This window comes from Ammospiza nelsoni, chromosome 4 (genome assembly GCF_027579445.1).
Source record: "Ammospiza nelsoni isolate bAmmNel1 chromosome 4, bAmmNel1.pri, whole genome shotgun sequence".
Taxonomy (NCBI): domain Eukaryota; kingdom Metazoa; phylum Chordata; class Aves; order Passeriformes; family Passerellidae; genus Ammospiza; species Ammospiza nelsoni.
Genome location: NC_080636.1, coordinates 50206614 through 50224842, shown reverse-complemented (window position 1 = coordinate 50224842; position 18229 = coordinate 50206614). Strand labels below are relative to the sequence as shown.

General features: G+C 38.8%; 1 protein-coding gene across 1 annotated transcript in view; it reads left to right on the top strand.

Moving 5' to 3' along the window:
- Positions 1 to 18229, top strand: part of NAA15 (N-alpha-acetyltransferase 15, NatA auxiliary subunit) — a 35112-nt gene that overhangs the window by 3114 nt on the left and 13769 nt on the right. The window contains exons 2-9 of the mRNA XM_059470355.1: positions 10413 to 10497; positions 11324 to 11428; positions 12067 to 12224; positions 13972 to 14106; positions 14283 to 14436; positions 16756 to 16875; positions 17552 to 17647; positions 17782 to 17888. Coding sequence (XP_059326338.1) covers positions 10413 to 10497; positions 11324 to 11428; positions 12067 to 12224; positions 13972 to 14106; positions 14283 to 14436; positions 16756 to 16875; positions 17552 to 17647; positions 17782 to 17888 — 960 coding nt within the window. The remainder of the gene's footprint in view (positions 1 to 10412; positions 10498 to 11323; positions 11429 to 12066; positions 12225 to 13971; positions 14107 to 14282; positions 14437 to 16755; positions 16876 to 17551; positions 17648 to 17781; positions 17889 to 18229) is intronic.

Genomic DNA, 18229 nt, shown 5'->3' with positions numbered 1-18229 from the left:
GAGATTCTGAGGAATTTAGAGCAAAAGTGGATATCGACATTTGAACATCTAAAATAATTGAGTCTTTGTGATTCTTTTGAACACACATAATTTCTAGGCAGTCCAGAAATTACTGGAGAATAATTCAGGTGGAGGCAGGGGAAAGGGTAGAATAGTGAACAGAGCACAGGAATGGTTAAGGTGGCATTTTGATACACATAAGGCTGGATACACTATGAAGTAATGGAAAAAGAGGTGTATTCCATTTCCTTCTACCCCCACACCCCTAGTATCAACTGCAGAACTAGTAGTTGTAGGATGTAAGATTGACTGATTTTTAATTAAATGTAGCTGATGAACATTCCTTAACCCTTCCTGGAATTTTGCCAAATTATTTATTCGCTATATCTGGTCAGGTACAGTTCATCAATGATGTTCACTTTTATTTCACAAATCCCAAAGACAATACTCAAGTTTTCTTTGGATGTAGAAGTTAAATATATTTATTGAAAAAGTGTTGAAGAGAAATTAAATATAGAGCTGTTAGGGGTGCCATATATTTTGTGGAAGAGTTTTTTCAGTCTCTTGAAACATCAGGGTGAAGCTCTTAGAGTTCTGGCAGGCTGAGGTGGTGCAAGTACTTTTCACCATGCATAGTGAGCTTAGCCTTTGATGAGCAAAGAGGAGAAAAGTCCAAGTGTTTCAGAAGTGAAACGTTGTTGTGTTTTATGTTGGAAACAAGCAGTTGGGCTGTGTGAGTGTGTGGAGTCCTTGTTTAAACAGTTCCACTGCTCACAACTCTGCTTTGTGCTCCAGAAGTCATGTTCTAAGGAAGGGGATGCCGTACTGCTCTGAGCTGGTGTGTATTTCATTGTGTGCAGATCAGTTTCCCTGTTCAGGACTGGGGATTAGCCATGGCCATTTTGACACATGGAAGCTGTTCATCTTCCATCTCTGTCCTTTCCTTAGGTGCTGTGCAGGCTTGATAGGGCATGGCCAGACCCGTGTGCTGCTGTGGGGCACTGCAGTAAGCAGAGTGTCTGCTGAGGGACAGGGACATTTCCCCTTCCTGTGGTCATTTTCACCTGCACATTGCAGTGCTTGTGGGCACTGTCTGTGAGCTGGTGGGCTTCCTTTCCATGCTGGCTCTGAGAAGTGCTCTACCAAGTGATGGAGGAACTTGCTGGTGATAAAAAGCCTGTTGAACAACCTCTCTGCCGTGCCTCTGCTGTAAATATGCCAAGGCCCTCCTGCTGGGCCATCTTCCTGTTTCTTCATTCCAGAATCTACTCCCTGTCCCTGCACTTTGAAACTAGACAGACCAGTGCTTCTCCTTTACTAACACTCTCATCAGCATGAAGCCTTTAAAAATTTGTTCTGTCATAGAAATTCAGGTGCTGATTTTAAGACTGCTGAGGTGACAAGACTTGGAAATCTCTTCTTAAGTCATCTTAATTCAAGATTAAAGACTTGATTTCCAGAATTTCACTTTTATCAGTAACCAAGTAAATTAGTTTGTTTGCAGTCATTGTTGCATTTGCATGGCTGTACAGTAATCAAGTATGCACACCACTGGAATTTTATCATATATTGTCTTTCTGTTGAAATATGGAATTACTAACATGGCTCTTCCAATTGCTTGTCTGTTGAGATGTCAATTACTTCATTTTTCTTTGCCAAGAGGAATACTCTACTTGGTCAGTAGTAGTAGCAAGAGAAATTGTGTCATGGCAGGAACATTGGAATGGAAATACAGGATAGGCTTGCTGCTTTAAGCAGAATCACTGATCTTATTTTTCAGAACTGTTTCTCAAAGCTGCTTAAGAAATTAATTACTGTTTGAGACTTCAGGATGCCACTGAGGATTCACTTGAGAAATACATGTTACTAAAGCCTGTTCATGAAATTAGGCCATTTTTTGTCACTGGAGCTGTCAGAAATTGTAGAAACATGATTCACTGCTGTAAATTTCCAAGGAGCAGCATAATTTTATCTGTTTTGCTGGTGAAAATAAAAGACTCATTAACATAAACATTGTCAGCTGTAAGATTACAGCCAGTCTTACATTGTTAAGGCTATAGATACTCTTAATTGAACCCAAAGTGGTTTCAATTAGGGCAAGGGAGTTAATTATTTATATGCTACTACCCATTATTTTGGTTAGGATTTGATGAAGCTGTGTTTATTTCTGTTTTTGAAAGGTTTTTGTAATGAGATTTTGTTGATTGGACTTTATGTGGATGTTTCAGGTTTAAATCTCTTGTCTGCAACAGCACCGTGTCAATGCAACGGGAGTGGGTGTAAGGAACTATGCATTTTCTGATTTTGCTGATAGGGGATTTAGGGAAAATTAACAATTATTCACTGCCACCCTTAAAAGTGAGGTCAGTGGGGCTTGCTGCAGGGATTTCTGTTTGCTTTTGTGATACCACAGAATCAAGTTACCAAACCTTGTAATGTTAAAGAACAACTTTCTTATCTTAATAGGCCCATTTAACTATTTCTCAATGCTCAGTGCCACCAGACCTCATCTTGCATATCTCAGTGCGAAGGGTGAGGAGTACTCTAGGTGTAATACATAGGTGGAAAATGCCATAGCCTCACCATGTGTCTTGGATTATTTTGTGAGATACATGAATACTTCAGCTCAGGTCTCAGTCCAGAACAGCCAAGGCTCCTTTAGACATTTTTATGCCACATCTTGGAATTTGGATTGATACAATTTGTTGTTTCAGATGATCATTAAAAACCAACCATATCCTGTGCATCCTGGATCTCTTGTGAGGTACAGTGGGTTTCTTGATGAGTTCAGGGAGGAAACCTGAATGTGGAGGCTGTGAACAGAAGTCACTGTATTTTAGTTGACAGGGCCGAATTCATGGTAATTCTCCCCAAGAAGAGGTTAATGTAAGCAAGTCCAGGCCAACAGAACTGATTTTGAATAGTGGTTTTTTTTTCAGCAAGTCTGTCTTCAGTGAGTGAGGATTTCTAGTCTTCCAGAAGAGCTGTAGTTAACTATTTATCAGCTCCTGTTTCCAGCTGTATTTTCTGAAATAAAGGAATAAGACCAATTCAGAAGTGTAGATATAGCATAGATTTGTTTTTTCTGCCTTAGTATTAAATGAAAAGGTGTACATATTTCTTAGATTCTTCCTAACTAATTTGAATTTCAACTTTTTCTATTCCTCTGGTTGTATGCTACCACGCACCACTAGTTAGGAAGATGTCAGTGACTTACAAAAGGTAAAGCATGCTGTGCAGAGGAGGATTTATTAATCCATTGAACCAGGCAATTGTTGAAGCTGTTTGTTACACTGAACAATTCAATTAATTAACACTTCAGAGCAGTGAAAGAGGATAGTTTGTTTCAATTTGACAGCAGAAAACGATGCCAGTTTGCTCCAGAGCTTTTCAGCATTAACACAGCCGCAAGATTTGTGTGGTTTCTTCAGTCCTTGGGTTTATATATCTTGTGTTTGTCATGAAATTGAATCGGTGTGGAATATCTTTTGCCTGGAGCTGCTGAGCTGTTTGATATGGTTAGTGCTCAAAGAGCCCACTAATTCATGGTGAGTAGTAGCTCCTAATGCTTCCAGCTTTCAGCATCTTCTTTACTGCATTTAGCTTGAGTTAGTGCACTTTAGTGACTTGACCTGGTCTCGTCTGCCTGTAGAGAGGAACTGTGCTGGAACACAGCACCTGAGTTCACTGTCTGGGAAGTGCTGCCTCTGAGCCGTGCTGGAAGAAGTAGATAGAATCAGAGTGGCAGATGGGCACTTAGAGTGCAGGATATGCACACCTTGGGTGATTCAAAGGCCAGGGATTCCAGTGCTTCCTGCTGCCAGAGATCTCACAGCATCCTAGTTGCCAGGGGATGCCCCAAGTGTACATCCATGACTGCCACTGGGAGAAACTGGGGTCCCCTAAGAGCACACTGCTCTAGTTGAAAGGGTTTGTTGTGGAACCATAGAATCATTTGGGGACCAATAATTTGGTTGGAAGAGACCTTTGAAGGTAATGTAGTCCATCTCCTCCTCCACCATGGATGGGCTCAAGCCTCAGAACCCTAGGGAAGAGGACAGCAGTGACAAATTTGTGAGTTGTGTTGTTTGAGCAGCCCCTTCTTCGCTGTGCTTCTTCCTGGGGCCAGTGAGATGCTCACCTGTGCCCATGTGTAGATGCCTTGCCAGTGAGATGCTCACCTGTGCCCATGTGTAGATCAGCTGTCCTGGTGACTCTTGTATGTGATGGGGAATTGTCTGCAGTATGTTTCCTCTGATGGTGACACTGGCTGTGTCACTTGCTGAAGGAGAGGGGCTGAGTACAGTGAACTCCAGAGAAGTTCAGTTTGCAGCTTTGATGTCTTCTGGGGCTCAATCTCGAGAAAATCATATTCTTCAGCTGGTCTGTCACAGCACCGACTAAATGAGGATGCTTACTTCTACAGCATTATTTCTGGGTGAGAAGAGATTTCCTGTGGGGGTTTTGGTGGGGCTTTTTGTTTGGTTGGTTTGAGTTGATTGTTTTTAAGTATTGGGGCACGAGGTAGTTTACATTCATTTTACTTCAGTTACATTGCAGATGTGGCGTGTTAGGTTGGAGTAAAAAGTGTGACCTGGTAAAACAGAGTCTTAGAAGAGAAAACAGTTAAAAGTTCTTTATGCTGTTTTTTTTCTAAAATTCTGTCTCTTTAATGGAAATTACACACTATTTTTGGTTTCTGTTCAATTTCAAAGGGCATAACAATTGGTAATGTGATCCCATTCCACCCACCTGGTTCTGCTATATTGATTTAATTCTCACTCTGCTCTTTCTTGTGCTGATTCAAATAAGAATAAAAAGAAAGTAGTCAATAATGCCCCAGTGCTCCCACTTGTGAGCTTGGGGAATAGATGATACCTTCTTGTCTTTGATAATTACTCTAGAGGGAAAACCTCTAGTCTTGCATGCTTGCAGGTGAGATGACAAAGGTGGTTGCTCCTTTATGTTGGTCTTCTGTGACTGCCTTCATCTTGCTCATGAAACACTTCTGGGTGTGCTTCTCACCTGTTTAATCAGCTGCAAAATCCAGGCAGCATAGACTCCTTTGTTTTTGTTTTCTTTCACTGCTGCAAATTAGTTTTAAAACACTCTTGAATCAGCTGGGTTGTACCTGTGTGTTGATCCTCAAGTGTACCTGCTTGAAAGGGAGTTTTCTGCTTTGTGTTGTGATTGAGGTGATTCTTTGTGTAGGTTGAGTGGTACTTGGTGGTAGATTCACTGTGAAGCTTCTGATCAGGCTCATGGTAACACCTGATGTTCAGCTGATCTTAACTCTTGGTGTTACTGAACGTACAACATACTTCAGTCTGCAGTGTAGTTTGTATAAAATTTCTTATAAATAGCACGTTTAAGTCTGGATGGCTGTTAAATAATTTACCTTAGTTTTCAAATGTTTGGAGGATGTGAAGACTGCTTTGTGATAAAAGGATTTGCAGTCCTTGGTGTGAATATGTGCAAAATATTTCATGTATAAATGGCAGAGTCCAGTCTGCTGTGTGCTGTGTCCCCTGAGGGAGATATCTGTTTGTCAGAATGCTTCACTTGACTAATATCCTTTAGTTTTAGTTGGAAGCACATGTATTTGACCATTAAAATGTCTAGTTTGAGAGGGAAGAATTACTTGGCAGGTAAAATACACTGCTGGCTTACAGGTAGCTGTCGTGGGTTTGATGCTGGCCAAATGCCAGTGCACCCACAAAAAAATCATTCACTCATTCTTTGGTATAGTTGAGCAGAGCAGGTGGAAAGAACAATTATAAAGGAGCTCATGAGCTGAGGTAAGGATTGGAAAGAAGCATTTTACGGGCAAAACAGTAATAAAACTTAAAAAGGTGTTTTCACCTTTTCCTTTTCTCCAACTCGAGGGAGAATTGGTGTTCAGTCATCAGAGCCTTTAGGAATTGGCTCTGCTGGGCATAGTAGAAGTTCAAGGACCCTTTCTTTCCCAGAAGCCTCTGTGGTTCCTCTGCCACCACTAAAAGCCAGATTGTGTTAACCTAACACAGTAGCAAACAGTTACAGAGCCTAGTCGTGTAAATTTCAAAAATATAAAATCTCTAAAATGCTCTGGTCACAATGTATTTGCTTATACTGTATATAAAGAAAATAGTGCTGAATTAAGTTTGGATGGAAGTCGTTTCTGCTATTGTAAGCAGCTCTTAGTGCTACTGTAATCAGTAGCACGGCCCTTGTATAACAACCTTGTGGTTACCTTGTTCAAGAATCCATGTCAGTGTTCACTGCCTGTAGGTTTGGCAGCAGGGTTTAGAGAGTAGATGGGAGAAGATTCAAAAATGGAAAGCTGGGGCAAGGGAGCAACAAACTCCATGTAGCCATGAGCTGTGACTTGATGTAGATAAGCTGTGAATAGTAGGAGTCTCTTCACCTTCCTCCATGGCAGCCACCAAAGAAGGAACGGGGAGGAATTTATTCACATTTGGCACAGTGAGCCGTGTGTGTGTGAGGCATCTGCTGGCCAGAGACTGAGTCTGCACTGATGCCTTAATGCAGTTTAGAGAACATCAGAATAAAGCCCTCCTGCCACCTCAGACTTGGAATTGTAGATAATATGGGCCATCTAGTAATTGCTGTGCCTTCTGATCCATTGAATAAATACTTGGTGGGGGAAGCAATGTAAATACAAATTGTCACTTACCTCCTGATTTCTAAGGAATCAGACTTTGCCTGCCTCATCTTACTAATTCTTTGTGCAATTGTATAAAAGCAGGTGTTACTTCCTTCCTATAAAGACAGAAAATTAGTTAAGGGATATTAAAAGAACCTTGGTGTGTTTAGAATAGGTTTTAATTCTGGCAACAGCATGTATACAAAAGTTTGTTAGATGTCTTAAAAGATCTGGTAACTTATTAAACTAAAAGCTTTGAAAGGCAGGAAATGTGTAATAGATTCAGTACTGATGTAGAGTCAGATTCTGTTCTTCTGAAGCATTAGCCTTCTTAACCTTACTCTTTTAAAGTTTAGCTTTCATGTTTTCTCATCTCATGATGTCACACGTTGTAGCTGCAGCCCTTGTCTGTCAGGCATCACAGGCACACTGTCCCTGCTGGCTTTGAAGTTTACACGCGCAGGAATTTAGCTTAGTGCAGGCAGCTGTGCTCCTCAGGCCATCTCTGGGACAGAGAAATGTCACTTCTGCAGAACATCTGTCCTGAAGCAGGGGCTGGAGCTCTGGGAATGACTGCTACAAGCTGTTCATCTGGGAGGAAACAAGCTACCCAGATGAATAAAATTCCTGTTTCCAGGAAGCCTGTATCTTTATGTCCCAAGAATACTTGACATGTCACCATTCCTGCTTCTGTGATTTTTTTTTTCTTTTTTTTAAATTTAATTGCTTGTTCTTTTTTCTTCTCTCACTCAGAAACTACTACTTGCTTAAGGATCTTCTTTCCCAGGCTGTGTGTATATTTTCTGTCTCCTTTTTGTTAAAAGATTTTTGTTTGAATTGTCTGTTCCTTGAAACTATGGGTTCACTGATGTTTGTACCAGCCGTGGTTGCATGTGTTTCTATCCTGGCTTCCTTGTGTCCCATTCCCACCTTAATTTGAGTTTGCTAGTCCATAATCTCTCTGGAGGATGAGTTAAGTATGTGCACAGCTTCAGGCAGGGGAATCTCAATGTGCTGTTGGGCCCACTATGAGGAAACAGTCTCTTCTTTTTTGAAGAGCTAAATGTGACCTCAATTTCATTTGCTCCTTTCCTTCCATTGTCAAAGCATACAGTATGCTCACAGAACACATACACAGAATAAGGAAACACATAAAAAACACAGTTTCAAGTGTTTGCATTAACAGAATGAAATAACCTTGAAAGTATTAACAAGAAAACTTGGTGAAATTGTATACAGGAAATCATTCCAACTTGTCTTGATCTAGAACTGACTTGTCAACGGAGGCATTTGATGCTTCACTGGGGAGTATACACAGCCATGTCTATATACAGAGCTATATTCTGGAGATAAAAGTATTTCCAGATTGTTTCCTGATAATTTGTTGGCCCTATCCAAGTGGTTTCTGAGTTATGAGATGTAAGTATATATAAACTTGTAAATCTTTCCTCCATGAAGCCTAAAGGAAGAATTTGTTACAATTGTTGGTGACTTTGCTCTGTTCCAAACTACCTTGCATTGTAAGCTCTGTATCACCCTAGAAAACTTTATGTGCAGATATTTCCTGTCTTTAGCATGTATCCCATATGACTTTGCTTAAGCTTCAAGGTGGGAGCCTGGTTGTTAGAATACATTAAATGGAAGCATTTAGTGATAAGATGTCACGTTCATAGCCAGCATCTGAGCAAGCTGTGCTCAAAGCCAGACTGCAGAAATCCAGAGTGCTCCATCTGCTTGTGTCAGTGCCTTAGTTGCTGCAGACACCTTCTTCAGTTCCTGTGGCTGCCCCACTTCTGTGACAGGTTCTGCTGCTTTTCACAACTACCTGGGTGGGGGCTCTGCTTTTCAGGGAGGAGGCCTGCCTGTAACATTTATGACTGATGGTTTCAATTAAAAAAAAAAAAAAAGAAAAAGTCTGTCAGCTTTGACTAGTTGGCTGATTATAGTGACTCAGCCAGCTGCTTGAAAGCTGATAATGACTGGAAGGTGTAAGTAATACCCAGTCAGGTTTAATAGGAAAAAAAAAAAAAAAAGTTGTCTGTACAGATTTTCTCTTACCTAACCCTTCAAATGTTCTTTTGCAGTGCTGACTTCTCCTGTCCTTGGTGAACAGAGGGAGTTGTCTTTTGGAAGTGTTCAAAGTCAGGGCTGGATGGGGCTTTGAACAAGGTGGTGTAGGGTGTTTCTGCCCATGGGGGTGGTGGAACTAGATGGCCTTTGAAGGTCTGCTCAAGCTCAAACCATCTAATTCTTTTGTTGATCTGCTCCTCTGTGAGTACATCTGGCTTGCACTCTCTGGGCTCTTCCTGCTCCTTCTGTTTCCATGTGAGCAATTTCCTTTCTCCAAAGGGTGACAGTGTAGGGGGAGCAAGATGGGTGGTGAGTGATGCATCTTGGTCTTCAGTCATTATTTCACCTGTATGACTTTAATGCTAGAAAATAATACATGCACTTAGTGTTCTGCCATTTTTTTATAGCTTTGAAATTTATTGTTGGTATTTCCAAGAGAAAACCAGACACTAAACATCATCTTTCATTATGAAGAGCAGCATAAAACACAGAAGTTGTAAATATGCCATTTTCTTTTTTTAAGCATTTCCCCTAACATTCATGTAACTCTTTCCAGTTTTATTTTTAGAACTGTCTGCTTGAAGGGAAGACCTCTTGAGTCTGCCTTTCCTAAATATTTTTGTTAAGAGTGGTTTGAGGACACATGGTGTCCATATGTGCTTATGAATGCTCTTGGATAATTACTTTGGAGCAGTGTGAGGAAAGATGGAATCCTGAGCAACAACTTATTTAGAAGGACCTGAAACTGAGTTGTACCCAATTTTTACACACCTGTCCACCATCCTGCCACCAGAATGAATCAACCAGAGTCAGTGAGATCCTGTTATGAATGACTTTGTAATTAATAACAGGATTAATAGGATTTGGGCTGGTGCTCAGTCAGTGTGTGCTCCTGTACTCCTGGACTCTTAAATGTTTATTTCATTACAGAAACATTACATGTAAGAGGTTCCAAGCATTTGCTGAAGTGACCTAAAATCTATGAATTGGTGTTTGTAATGTTATTTCTTCTGCCTTCTATTTAAATATGAGCAGAAGAAGTATATTTACATAAATAAAATACTAAAACTAGTTTCAAAAGGTCATGCTGTGTGCTGCAGTGCATTGTGGTCACCTTGCATAATGAATGAGGCTCAGCCAAAACAGTTGGACTACGAAAACAGTAGAGGAATGTTTAAATTTCCAGTATGGCAAGATAATGTTACTATATGCCAGTTTTGAAAGTCTGGGTGTATGAGATACATGTTGTAATCAAACTCATCCTGAGAGGTTGCTGTCAGAGGTAGTTTAAGCCAAGTTCCAGTGATTTTTGTCTTTCCAGCTCATCTGCTTGTTGGAGGTTGTCTCGTGGGTTTCTATTCAGGATAATTGACCAGAGTGGGTTCAGTGCTTACCTTTTGTGTTGAGGGAGAGTTGAATCTCTTCAGGCACTTGAGCTTCCTGTGGTTGTCTTGAGATTCTGCTGTATGATAGTATGTCTTTACTTCTACATTTAAACTCATGGTGTTGCTAACATCTTTTTTTTTTCCTGTCAATGGAAAGAATTTTTAAACACAAGAAGCTCAATAAAACAGGATTCATTAAAATATTAGTACATTTTCTAAAATCTGTATGTGTACTGATGCTTCATTTCAGACATGCATGAACACTTCCACTCTACAAATTTTTTGAAAAAACTTATTTTGTTTTTCAACAGAGGTGTTATGAACATAAGCAGTATAGAAATGGGCTGAAGTTCTGTAAACAGATCCTTTCCAATCCCAAGTTTGCAGAACATGGAGGTAAGTGTTCAAATGGCATGTGCTCTCTTTTTCACTGTACTTTACAGTAATTATTTTAATTTTTTAACCTTTCACTGTTAACTTTTTGCCCATAAAGCAGTAAGAGCATCCAGGAACATGTATTAAGCACTTACTGTTGGTAAGATTTGTCATTTTAAAGACTTATCTTACCAGTAGTCAGAGCTTCCCATTCTTTATCATTCAAGTCTAAGATTCATGGAGCAAGTTTCCTAATGCAAGTATGCATTAATAAAATCACTTTTCATGGGAAATCGATATTCACTCACATAAAAGTGACAAACAAAAGGAAGAGGCTGAATATTGTTCAGTATTCTGTCAGCTGTGGGATGCCAGTTTTCTGAAGGAATAGTCTTATTTTAAAAAAAGAAAAAGGTATTTATTCCTTCACTGTATTTTTAGTCAGCTCTTGCCACTTAGTGAAAGTCTCTTTGCACTGTTCAGAAATGGCTTTGTGGGTTTTTTGCAACTACTGTGGTATGGGTAGATGTGTAGAAATATCAGAGTTGTGAATAAAAAAATCTCCAGAAGCTTGTAGAACAGACAGGTTTAAAATAAAGCATTCCTTCATCTTTTCATGGATGTAATATAAAAGGTTTATTGCTGTGTATGATATACTTAAGTGAATAATCTGACAGTAGAGTTTTCCATGTGAGAAAAGAATGAATTCTTGATAGTGAGAACTGAATCTAAATTTGCATTTATACTATGTTTAGGGCTGCTATATGGAGCTTAAAACCCTTGAAAATGAATAACTGAATCACCCATGAAATGAATAAAGAATTAACTTAATCTTTTTCTTTCTTAGAAACCTTGGCAATGAAAGGACTGACACTGAACTGTCTAGGGAAGAAAGAGGAGGCTTATGAACTTGTGCGCAGAGGCCTGAGGAATGACCTGAAGAGTCATGTCTGTATCCTTTGTGAAACAGGGCTTTTGCTGGTCAAATGAAAAATTGAAAAGCTTCATTTCTGCATATGCTTCATTCATAGAATAGCAATAAAAGCCAGTTTAAAGTTCAGATTGGAAGTGCAGAATTTTCAATTTCCAATAAATGTTTTGTCTAAGCTCTCCAAAGTGCAAATGCTTTGCAGTCCTTACACTCCCAGTTAGCTTACATATTATTCTGCCATGAAGTGTGTGTTTTTTATCATTAATCTGCAACTGTAAACCCATGGTGGGCATTTAAGCATGTGATTTGCTTTGGAAGCATGAGTGGTTGCCATTACATTGTTAAAAGAACGCTCATACACTTAGAGTTCAGGAAGTATCAGCACTTCAGCTGTCTAAAATTGTGTTTGAGTAAGCCTAAGAGTGTTTTCAGAGATCCTGTTACTTTATTTCCTCCCCCAGTGTGTGAAAAGTAACGTTTACAGCATATTGTACAGATTGTATACATATAACTGGCACAGTCCTGACAAAAGGAATTGTACTGTTCCTGTCCATTTACAAAACAGCTCTAGAGCTTGTTGCCAGCTGTTCTGTCCCTGCCCTGTTGGAGCTCATTTGTCCCTGCTCAAATTCAGAGGAAGCCTTAACAGAGTTTTCCAGGTTGGCACGTCTATGGCCTTCTTCAGAGGTCAGACAAGAAGTATGATGAAGCTATCAAATGCTACAGAAATGCACTGAAATGGGACAAAGACAATCTTCAAATCCTGAGAGACCTTTCTCTGCTACAGATTCAAATGAGGGATCTTGAAGGGTACAGGGTGAGTATGCATGCTGCATTTAATGATCATCTGGGGAACTGCAGCAAAGTGGGCAGATTGATTAATGACACTTTAAGAAAAAATAGTTAGGTCCAGAGGGTTAAAACTATATGCCACTCTTTCACTTCATAAAGTAAAAGCAGATGTGCTACTGGGCAATTTCTATAAAATACAAAGATTTAATGGCAAATTAAATTAAGCATTTTCAGCTCAGTGCAGAATTGTTTGCCTTGTGGAGGTTTTTTTTTTTGGTGCTGTATAACCCAGCTGTAGGCAATCTCCAGTCTTGTTCTTTTCTTGAGAGGATTCCTGTAGGTAGGAGGCAATGTGTTCAGAACTTGACTTTTATTCAGGCAAAGGAGCTTGTATTTTTTAGTAACTTTGTACTATATATCCCTCCACCTTTACATCACTGGCCCCCTGTTTTCTCTTAACAGTAGGTAATAACTGAAAAAGCAGTGTACTGCTTGAAAGATCATATTTGGTTCCTTGCCAGCTTGGACATTAGTGAGTGACTGCTCAATTTTTTTGTCAGGTTTTCATCTTTTTAGGTTTCCCTTGCACCTCTAAAGTTGTGTTATTTAAAACACATTAGTTGGTCTCTTCATGTACTACTTCCTTTTCAAATTAGGGTAACATTAGTTATAGCCAGGAGAAAATTCTGTGCTCAGAGTTGTGTGGAACCATGAGCTAGTACAGGTCCTCAGAGAACTTATTCCTCAGTCAAGACAATTCTTAACCACTGATTTTTTCATAGTAATTTTTTTCATTTAGAAATTTGGTTCCGCTCTTGCCAAGACAAGATAGCTAGAACTTAGTGTAGGTGCCAAAATGCACATTTGCAAAATGTGCTTGTAAATTTCTATTTTCTTGGCTTCTGGATAAATGTGAATGCAAATTTTGTAATCTCTAAACATACAAGTAACACATGGTTGCCAAATGCATTAAGGATTAAATGTTAGGATGCGTAGAAGTCAGTAGTTCATGGCTAATCATATGCTGGTCTCTGAAGAAATGTGAATTTGCTCTCAAAACTGGGAATTAGGTTGTGTTTTGATTGGTTTTTTTTCCTTTCCTTTAAATTCCAGCCTCTACTTCATGAAAATATTTTGAGTGATCACCATTCTATTAAAACAGCTGTAACTAGTTTTTGTTCTTTGTTAATCCCTACTTTTGACAGTTTAGACAATTCTCAATGAGAAGTAACTTTTTTCCTTTAAGTTACTTGAAAATGCCTTTCAGCAGTCTATAACAAAACAAGTTGTAGCATTAAAATTGCGTGATACCAAGCAAATCTGTTGTCTTTTCCAGCTGTGATTATCCTCTTGCCAAAGAACAGGGATGTGTTTGCGTGACCTGTGTTGCCTAAGAACACTTCCAATTATTTAAATACATATGTACTTTCAAGGTTAATGTGAAACACTGGTAAATGTTCCTGCAATTCAAACCAAGTATCCTTAATTATGTTCTGTTCATAAGTGGTTAGACAGGAAAAGCATGTGTGTCATGCATTAACAAAATTAGTCTGACTCATCAGGATTTGGTTGGGCATGTTACTTTGTGAAGGCTTACTTTTTTATTCAGCGAGCACCATTGCAATTCAAAGTTTATTCTTTCTCTGGTTAATAAAATGCATGTACAAAACTATTTCGCAGTGACTTCTTAAATACTAGAATATTGAAGACAGGATCTTGCCTAAAGGATTCTGCAGAGTATCAGAGTAAAATCAGCAGCTCCTTTTTTGCAGGAAACAAGATACCAGTTGCTTCAGCTCCGACCCGCACAGCGAGCATCATGGATCGGTTATGCCATCGCTTACCATTTGCTGGAAGACTACGAAATGGCAGCAAAAATTTTAGAGGAATTTAGGAAGACACAGCAGGTAAGAGGAGAACATGAAATTGCTATATGGAGTGCTGCGGAAGCCAAAAATAAAACATTCCTTTCATGATGAGAAAAGTTCATGCATGACTAAACTTTGTTTAGTCAAATGAATTTGATCCCAAAGTTTAGAGTTAGAAGGCTGATCTATGTCCTGTGTCTGGCTTTCCTGTGTAGACATCACCTGACAAAGTGGACTATGAGTACAGTGAGCTGCTGCTCTATCAAAACCAAGTCCTCCGGGAAGCAGGGCTTTTTAAAGAAGCCTTGGAGCATCTTTGTACCTATGAAAAGCAGATCTGTGATAAACTGGCTGTTGAAGAAACTAAAGGTAATCACTTTCTGAAGATACATTTAAACACATAGCATACAGTGGGATATCTGTACTGTCAGGTTTTCCCATCTTTTGGAACTCAGATTTGTTTTTAGCTTTATTAATTTTGATGTTATGTAGGACTGCTTGTCTCACAGCTTATTCAGTCCCTGTCATGCTCTTGTCCCAAGCTGGTAACTCACCAGTGAGGTACAGATGTGCTGTTCTGAAGCTTTTAAGCAGCCTGGTGTTTGAGACAGGAGATCCTAAACTGATGTGCTGAAGGTCTGTGTGAGTGTACCCTGTGCTGTTACAGCTTTGATAGTGGCCCTGACAAGGATAGCATGTGCTGCAAAGGAAGAATCATCTTTGGTACAGCAGAAGGCTTTTAAATGTCCCCAGTCACCCTTGCAGCATGTAGAAATTGACTCTTCAGTGAGGCTGGGGGAGCTTCTGTTGTACTATTAAAAACCTGGTGTATATAATACTGTAAGAGATCAGTACAGTATTGTAGCTTATATTCCACACATGGAATTGCAGAGTGATACAAGTTCACTCTAGCAACTCTCTTAAGAGGTGCACTTCCTTAAAGCATGCTTTCTTCCTTTTCTGCTTGGTGCTTGTACAGTCTCTCTGTGAAACTGCCCATCTATTGAAGGTGCTGCTTGCTCTTGGCTCACACTGGAATCTGTTTAGATGATAGCTTAAAGAGAAGAAATCCTTTTACCCTAGTTTGTTCATGTAGATGGTGTAGCAAGTTCTTATTTCTGGTAATAGTAATCTCACTGTCTTGGAAAGGAACCTAGGAATTGAGCAGTGACAGTAATGGCAGGTGTGGTGTTTCCTCAAGGAAATTGATTGCAGATGACTCTCCATGGTAGCTGAATATCTTACTTGGTTTGCATATGAAAGGAGATGGATATAGAGACTACAATATCACAGATCATTTTTGAAACACAATGGTGGGACTTTTGGGGGTAGGAGTGGGGTTTATTTTGACTTTATTTTTTTATCTGAAGGATCTTTTGACATACTTTGTTCTGTGTTGATGTATTATGCGACATAGTTAGTGTTTGAAGGTCCAAAGTCTGGGATGAAAATAAGTTTTGCAAATAGGACTCTATTAACAATAAACCTGAGACCAAAACACAAAACCTCCTTAGGAAGTTACCAGACAAAAGGATGGAAATACTCTTTGCAGGCTGTGTGCTTTCAGCAGGGTACAAGTGATTAATTTTTTGGGCACAGCTCCCATTGTGTTGTTTGGACTGGCTTGGCTGCTGTGTATTCTCTATTGTAATAAATGAGTGTGTGCAAATTTTAAACACACATGCAAAAGCCTCTGTGGATGAAGTACAGCAGAAAAACTCTCAAACTTGTGCTGATATTTGCTGGTCTTAGATAGGAAAAAAAATTAACTTTCACCTCAGAGAAAGAATTTAAGGTTTATTTTCCCAATTCTGTCATTCTCAGTGAGTGAACTTTTTCCTGGGCACTAGATTCTGTGTGTAGTCCTCAAGTTACTGTAACTGTGTAAAGCAGCATCTCTTGACAAAATTGCATGTTAATTGTGTGACATAGGGAAGAAGAAAGGTAAATTTGCATTTTCCTCTTTTAAACTGGGTTAAAAAAATCTTGCTTTAGTCTAGACTTGTATTGTTCACCTCTGGTGTGTAATCTGTTCATGCCCAACATTTGCCAATAGCAAAGCTTTGTTAAATAGTTTTCCATTGTGAAACAGGAAATCTACTCCTGTTGCAGTTCCAGCACTAACAAAGATGCTTATACAATTGTTAGAGCTAATCTTTAACAATTTTCATTTGTATTGAAGTATCGTGAAAAGGAAACTTATTGGCATAATCTTGAAAATTCATCCATCTAATCAATGGCTTGATTAAAAACATTGAAGTTAGTTTCATGAAATACCAGATTGAAGAACCATTCTCTTACTTGCAGCTCTGCAGTTTGTTTGCTTTTCAAGATGCTGTATACATCAAATACCATGTGCTGCTTTTAATTGCCTTCTGCAGTAAAAACTGCACTTAAAGTAACCAGTGACTTCAGTAAGTGAGGAAAAAACCCAAATCATAGGCATTTTGCATTAAATTTTCAAGTAAGTTTCAGGATTTATGGGCCAGGTTGTAAAAATCTTACTTTAACTGCAGCTATTGTCAAAGTAAAAGCATATCTGTCAGCTAGTTTGTAATGCTATATGTAGTGCTTGTTATTTCTGTGAAATTAGAATCTGGATGGAGCTAAGGATTATCCAGTCTTTTAGTGTAGAGGGACAAATGTTACACTGCTTTTACAATTTAAACCATCTTGTTCTTCACACAGGAGAGCTCCTGCTTCAGCTTGGCAGACTTGAAGAAGCAGTTGATGTCTACAAGGGACTGCAAGAAAGAAATCCTGAAAACTGGGCTTATTACAAAGGCTTAGAAAAGGCACTTAAGCCAGGTAATGATTTGCTATCTTGTAGTAAATAAGCTTTTTCTATATATTTAAAATTACTACGTGTATGAAAAGCTTGTATTGCTTTAAATACTAAAACTATTATTTTAAAAGTCCCCTTTTAAATCAAATCTAAAGCAAATCTAAATTTTGCTTTTTAGTCAGCATGTGTACATACTGTCATAATGTTGGGGCTTCTTAAGAAAGACAGGAAATATTTCTTGCATTGTTGTTACCCTGCCTTATCCAAAATCATACAATCATAAAATCTTTGTGTGTGGTTGAAAGAATAGAATTATTTCTTAGATGACAGTTTTAATTTTGAATTTTTCCTTTACTGCTTCTGTTATCTTAATGTTATGTTGTAGCTAATAAAACTGAATGGCCTTCTTTGAAGGTTTTAGACAGCAATAAAGCAGGGGCTGTTTTTAAGATGAGAGATAAGCAGTTAGTATTCTAGTGCTGGAAGAGGAATTAGCAGATACTGTGTACCTTGGAGTCATTCAATTCATTATTTTTAGTAAGAATAAGGAGGAAATTCTGTTCTTTAGGAAGCCATTATATATATTATATTATAGTTGTTATATATTCTGATTCCTTTTTTAGTCAGGTATAAATCACTTTCCCCTTTTCCTTCTTGCCTGAATGGAAGGGGAAAGTAAACTGTAAAATTCTTTTCCAGCTAATATGATGGAGAGACTAAAGATCTATGAGGAGGCCTGGACTAAATACCCAAGGGGACTAGTTCCAAGAAGATTACCATTAAACTTTTTGTCTGGTAAGTGCATGTTTTGCTGAGCAGGTAGTGATCAACACTTGTGTTTCTTAGATTCTGATTTAAAGGTATAAACAACCTGCAATTGATGAGTAATGTCTGGTAAAACAAAATCAACAGGTCTTTTTCCTCTCAAGGTGAAAAGTTCAAGGAATGTCTGGACAAGTTTTTAAGGATGAATTTCAGCAAAGGTTGTCCACCAGTCTTCAACACTTTGAGGTCATTGTATAAAGACAAAGAGAAGGTAAGTGTTCTAACCAGTTTGTGTTCTACCTCATAACTGTAGTGTATTGAAGAGATGAAGGAAACCATTTTTCTTCAGTGTTCTCTCCATGAGCACTGCTTTACATGACCTGATACAGTGGAGAGAAGAAAGTAGTATGTATGTGGGCATACATGTGCCAAGTTGGTAAATGTAAAAAACTTAAAGTTTAGTAATTTTAAGCTGTGTAAGTGTTCACCAAGGGAGGCCTGGTTAAAAATAAAGTTGAGATTGAGTACATTCTCAGAAGTAATGTAATTCAGGATATTGCAGAGTTTTCTTACCAAAATAACTAGTTTGGGTAACACCAAGTAGCTCAAGTT